At 35.0% G+C, this 6,511-nt stretch overlaps 1 protein-coding gene across 1 annotated transcript; it reads left to right on the forward strand.

Moving 5' to 3' along the window:
• The first annotated feature begins 1,733 nt into the window (after positions 1–1,733).
• On the forward strand, positions 1,734–5,408 carry LOC109173559. The gene is made up of 3 exons (XM_019322798.1): positions 1,734–4,327; positions 4,414–4,513; positions 4,605–5,408. The coding sequence occupies exons 1-3, from the start codon at positions 1,734–1,736 to the stop codon at positions 5,406–5,408; spliced, it is 3,498 nt and encodes a 1,165-aa protein (XP_019178343.1).
• The last annotated feature ends 1,103 nt before the right edge of the window (positions 5,409–6,511 follow it).

Below are 6,511 nucleotides of genomic sequence, written 5' to 3' on the forward strand. Positions count from 1 at the left end.
TAGATTTGTTTTTGTGGTTTGCATGACATTTAGAACTATCATTCTTGGCTAGGATAAACACTTTGTATTTTATTTTGTTAAACTATGTTTTTTTTTTTTTTTGGATTTTTAATTATTTCTGGTATTTTGTTTTGTTTTTGGGCGTGCTTGGCCTTAATCTGAACTGCGGATGAGATTAGGGTTTAGAATTTATCAAATTTTTGGCCTTAATATGAATTTGTGCTTCACTTCTTGTCCTTCATATGAATTTCTTGGCCGGGAAGTTGACTGTCATATGCATGCTTAGACAAGTTTACTGGAAAACCAGGCCACCAGTAATTCACAATTGGTGCTAAAAGTACTGCTCTTGTCAATGTGCTTATAAACAGAAACACTTCAACAAGGATGAAACTGATCAAGATTGACTAAAAAAACTGAAAATTTAAAGGAGAGAAAACCTTCAAAGACAATAAATAGGCTGAACTTTATTTCAATATTGTTCGCTGTTTCTACAATTTTTATCTTTTGGTTCTGTTATTATGATTTTTTTTTGCTAGAAGTGCTTTATTTTTATTTTGAAATATAATATATTTTATGGGGAATGTTTGAACTGAGTAAAGATCAGACTCTTCTATGAGTGATACATGAATAGAAGAGACAAAGGCAATAGCTTTTTGGCTTCTAACTTAATAAGAGGCAGTTTCGCCATCTTCTTGCTCCAATCTGTGGTGGTTTAATATTGTAAGGTTTTGCTAGTATCAAATCATGTACTACATCCCGAGGAAGTGCTCGGCCACAAATAGGCTTATCACTTCTAAGGATCATGCATCTGTCCAGATTAATGCTGGTCATTTGAATGACAATGGTGCATATTTAAGGATGTAATTTTCATTTAAAAAATTAAAATTCGCGGGTGAATTATTAAGTTTGGCGGATGAAATTTCACAAATATGCAAACATCGACATTCTCTGTGAGTTGAGTGTTTGAAATAAACAAATATATACAATCTTCTTTTTTCATCTTTCCACATCCAGAGGAATCACGTCCTCCCCCAATATTTAGCCCTAGATACAATCTTCTCCTTTCTTTCCTTCTACATCGCCTCATTACAATGATTTTGCCATCTCCATTGTAGTCCATCGAGACCAGTCTGTGAGCGGAGGCCTTGCGACGACTTCGACTTTGCGAGGCGGTTCGGCGGCGAGGTTAGTACCTTAGTGGAATAGTGGTCTTCTTACTCTTCTATACATTTATACTACATGTACTCCTGTAGAACAGCTGAGATGTGGCCCTGCTGTAGGGTGGTGCAGTTTCTGTCTCCTGTAGGCTGCTGCTGCCTCCGTCGATGGCAGTGGCACTGGCTGGTACTGGCTCCGCAGGTGGCGGCGGCTGCTACTCCTTAAACCCAAAAAAATAATTGGAATTGCTATTTTTTTTAAACCATTGAAATTGCTATTAATTGTTAAATTTTCAGTATTCTTAGATTTTAGTGTGTTGTTAAATTTCCAGTATTCCTCAACTTTCACTGACAGTCTAAGTTAACAATGAAACTGTTAAGGTAAATATTGCCTGTGGTTTTCTTGATAAATATTACTGTAATATGTTATATATTAATGAACTAGTTAATATAATTAAGTACTTCATGTAATTTGATTACATTTTCTAGCATTTTGGAACAATCATTTTATTTTGTGGATAAATTCGTTTAATTAAACTTTATTACATGTGCACTTATTTAATTAGAAGAATAGATATGGATGATATATCCAATCACCGAAGATGGATGTATAATCGATTAATGCCAGGAAGGAGGGGGTTACATGAAGCATTTATTGATGGTGTTGATGAGTTTGTGAACTTTGCAACTGCACAGTCCGAGTATCAAAATAATGAGGTGATTAGATGTCCTTGTAAAAAATGTAGAAATCTATATCATTTAAAGCCAGAGGATGTTAAGGTTCATCTATACAAAAAAGGATTTGAACCTAACTATTGGGTTTGGACATGCCACGGAGAAGAACTACCTCAACAAAGTGGTGAAGCAACGATTAATGATTCTAGGGGAAATGCACAAGATGCAGAATTGAATCAATATGAGTCAATGTTGTGTGATATTGCTGGTCCAAGTTTCAACCCAAATATTGATGAAGTTGAATGTGACATCCCACATGAGTCTTCAAAGAAATTCTATGACTTATTAGAGTCAGCTAGACAACCACTATGGTCCGGAAGCAATGAAGAAACTGAGTTATCATACACCTTGAAGATAATGGACATCAAATCCACATTTAACATACCACAACTAGCAATTGATGCAATATTACAACTACATAATCGGGCATTTGGTCCTAATCGTGTGCCTTTAACCTATTATCAATCACAAAAAATGATTGGTAAATTAGGTTTGGGATATGACAAGATAGATTGTTGTGTGAATGGGTGTATGTTATACTACAAGGATGATGTGGAACTAGTTTCATGTAAAGTTTGTGGAGAAGCAAGATATAAGACTGATAGGCATACCAGATCTCATCTCAAAAAGGTTTCACGAAAAAAAATGCACTACTTGCCCATCATTCCTAGGTTGCAAAGGTTGTATGCATCGCCTAACTCCGCAAAACACATGCGTTGGCACTTTGAAAATCGCCGTGAGCCAAATGTTATGTGTCATCCATCAGATGGTGAGGCATGGAAAAACTTTGATACAATTTACCCAGAATTTGCTGCAGAACCTCGGAATGTTAGGCTAGGATTGTGTGCAGATGGCTTTTCTCCATTTGGTATGAATGCTAAAACATATTCATGTTGGCCAGTCATAGTTGTGCCCTATAATCTTCCTCCCTCAATGTGTATGACAATGTCATACATGTTCTTATCTTGTGTAATCCCAGGAAAAAGCAATCCTAAGGCAAAAATTGATGTGTACTTGCAACCACTCATTGATGAATTGAAATTATTGTGGGATACAGGTGTAGTGACTTATGATATCTCATTGAAACAAAATTTTTTGATGAAGGCTGCATTAATGTGGACCATTAATGACTTTCCCGCATATGGGATGTTATCGGGTTGGCAAACAGCAGGAAAACTAGCATGCCCTTATTGTATGCATAATTCAAAAGCATTTTACCTAAAGAATTCTAGGAAAAATTCTTGGTTTGATTGCCACCGTCAATTCTTGCATCTCAACCATCAGTTCAGAAGAAATAGAGATGGGTTTCTCAAAAAGAGGATAGAAAAGAGTAGAATTCCTCAAGTATATACGGGTGATGAGTTGTTTGAGCGAGTATCTACCTTTCCAAAAATTACAGAAGGTGTGATTACTCGACAAATTGGTTATGGACACACACATAACTGGACGAAGAAGAGTATATTTTGGGATTTAGTATATTGGAAAGATCATTTGCTCCGGCACAATCTTGATGTTATGCACATTGAAAAAAATGTTTTTGATAATGTGTTCCATACTGTGATGAATGTTAAAGGCACAAATAAGAATAAAGATAGTGTAAAGTCTCGATTGGATGTACATGAGTATTGTAACCGACCGCAATTACATTTAGTTGAGCATAATGGAAAAGTGTTTAAGCCGAAAGCTAATTACACTTTGGAACGGGATGAACAAAGAGTTGTGCGTGAGTGGGTGCAAAATTTGAAGTTGCCAGATGGGTTTGCATCAAATGTAGCAAACTGTGTAGATCTTAATGAAAACAAATTGTGTGGTTTGAAAAGCCATGACTGTCACATCTTTATGGAATGCTTGATGCCAATTGCGTTTTCTTTGTTACCCCATACATGTTGGAAAGTTATAGCAGAACTAAGCATTTTCTTCCGTCATCTTTGTTCTGCCACACTGTTTGTGAATAAGGTTCAAGAATTAGAAGAGAGCATTGCACATTTGATTTGTAAATTAGAAAGAATTTTTCCTCCAACATTTTTTGACTGTATGGAGCATTTACCAGTTCACTTACCGTATGAAGCAAGATTAGGAGGACCAGTGCAATACCGTTGGATGTATCCATTTGAAAGATTTCTTAATTTCTTAAAAAGAAAGATAAAGAATAAGAGTCGGGTAGAAGGTTCTATATGTGAAGCATTTATCATTGAAGAGACTACTACTTTTGCTTCATATTATTTTGAAGCTCATGTGCAAAGTAGACATACAAGGATTGGTCGGAACTTAGATGATGGTGGAGTTAATAATGCAACACCATATACACTATCTGTGTTCAACCTTCCAGGCCGCCTTATGGGTGCTTCAAGCAAAAGATATATGGATGAAAAAGAAGCCGATGCAGCACATCAACATATTTTGCTCAATTGCGAAGAAGTAAAACCAATTCTAAGGTACTAGTCATTAAACTTTCATTAACATTTTTTTAAAGAAAAATGTAACCCAAATTATAAATTACATTAAGCATTATGTTTTTTAGGATGTTTGAAGATGGATTGTGTGCATTAAATCCTGGGATTACAAATGCGCAAGTGGACAAAGAAGTTGAAAACTATTTTGCAAAGTGGTTTCAAACTTATGTAAGTATTACAATTATATATGTATTTAGTTTACAACATTTTTTATTACTATAATTGTGCCTAAGCTCATTAATTGTATAAAATAATTTAGGTAAATCATTACAGAGATGGGTTACAAAACAAATTTCTCATTGATTTAGCATGTGGTCCACTGTTGGAAGTCAAAACATACTCTGGATACATTGTGAATGGGTATAAGTTTCAAACCTATTCATATTGTAATGGCAAATCTACTACAAATAGTGGAGTGTGTGTTAAAGGGACAGGACTTGCTGAAGGTGAAGCTGATTTCTATGGCATTTTGAATGAGATTGTTGAAATTGAGTACCCAAATCTACCAATAAAAAAGGTGGTTCTTTTCAAATGTGAGTGGTTTGATCCTATGCCTAATATTGGTACTCGAGTGCTCTCTGAATATGGCATTGTTGAGGTGCGGCAAAACCGAAGATACCAAAAGTATGACCCCTTCATTATCGCTCAAAATGCTTCTCAAGTTTATTATTTGCCATATCCTCGAGGCGCTAAAGACAAGTCAAATTGGTCAGCTGTAATAAATGTAAGATCAAGGGGCACATTTGATGACCAATACAAACTTAATACAGCCTTCCAACAAGAAGTGATACTGACAGGAGCTATTGGACATGCAGAGTATGAGGAGGACCAAGAAAACTTCTTGCATGAACCATATGAAATGGAAGAAGTTGATGGAAGTTCATTGTTTGAACAAACTCATGAACACATCAATGACAATAACGATTTAGATTCAGAAAGTGAATTGGAAGGTTCTTTTGATGATACCGTTAGTGAAGAATCTGACCAGTATAGCGAACAAAGTGAGAATAATGATCAAGATAATATAAATGATGAAGATGAAGACGAAGATGATGACAACTAAAGTACCCTGCAAATGGAATGTAATGTGGTAACTTTTTTGCTTTAATTAACATACTCACTTTATTTGTTATATTAATTGTTGCTATATATTATATACTAATCCAACTTCAAAACTTGTGCTTTGCAGGAGTCCTAATAAGAGTTGAAAGAAGAGGAGCTCATTCAAATTATGGCATTTTGTATGCATTTGAATATATATTTTAATTTGAGTGATGTATTGTAAACTAATATATGTTAATATTTTTGCAATGAAGCAAACATGTGTTAATTTAGTCACTGATTGAGGTATTTAGATTATAAATTATTAAATTTTGTTGGTGGAAATATATTGTGTTGACAGTGTGTAGAAGCCAGCATGAAATCAAAAATTGTCATTTGCTTCTAATAATTTTCAGACGTAAGACTTCATAGGAAACCAATTCTACATAATTAAAAGCACTTACTTACCGACGTAAGGCTGGTCTGAAACATATTAATCAAAAAATAAAGTTTAAACTTTCCGACATAAAGTACGTCGGCAAATATTTGTTTCAAAATAAAAATATAACATTACCGACGTATCATTCGTCGGAAACATTTTCATTTAATGTTAGATTTTAAACTTTCCGACGAATAGTACGTCGGAAAATATATTTTTTAAATAAAAAAGATTTCAATTACCGACGTTGTATACGTCGGAAAATAAATCGAAACAACGGGTCGTTTCTTCCCGGAGCTTAACGACGCATAATACGACAAATAAAATGTACGTCGGAAATTTCCGACTACTTTTGTCGGGAACGAAATTTACCGAGATGCAATTTTCAGATTTCCATTTTACGTCGGAAAACATGTCGAAAACTTCAATTGCGACGCAAATCATATTATTTCCGACGTTTTTTGGTCCGTCGGAAAATCGCGAAATTCTGGTAGTGCTAGTTGTCGGTAATAGCTAGGGATTTGTTTCCGAATCTATAAAGTGGTCGCTAAGTTGGTCGGAAACTGCATTTCTGACCGGAAATGTCCCTTTTCCAACCACTTTTTGGTGGTCAGAAAAATGCAGATTTCCAGCAGTGTTTGTATTCATTATTTTTAAATTTAGTTATTTTAGCTCTTTCTAGGTTC

The sequence above is a fragment of the Ipomoea nil genome, unplaced genomic scaffold (assembly GCF_001879475.1).
Source record: "Ipomoea nil cultivar Tokyo-kokei standard unplaced genomic scaffold, Asagao_1.1 scaffold0482, whole genome shotgun sequence".
Taxonomy (NCBI): Eukaryota; Viridiplantae; Streptophyta; class Magnoliopsida; order Solanales; family Convolvulaceae; genus Ipomoea; species Ipomoea nil.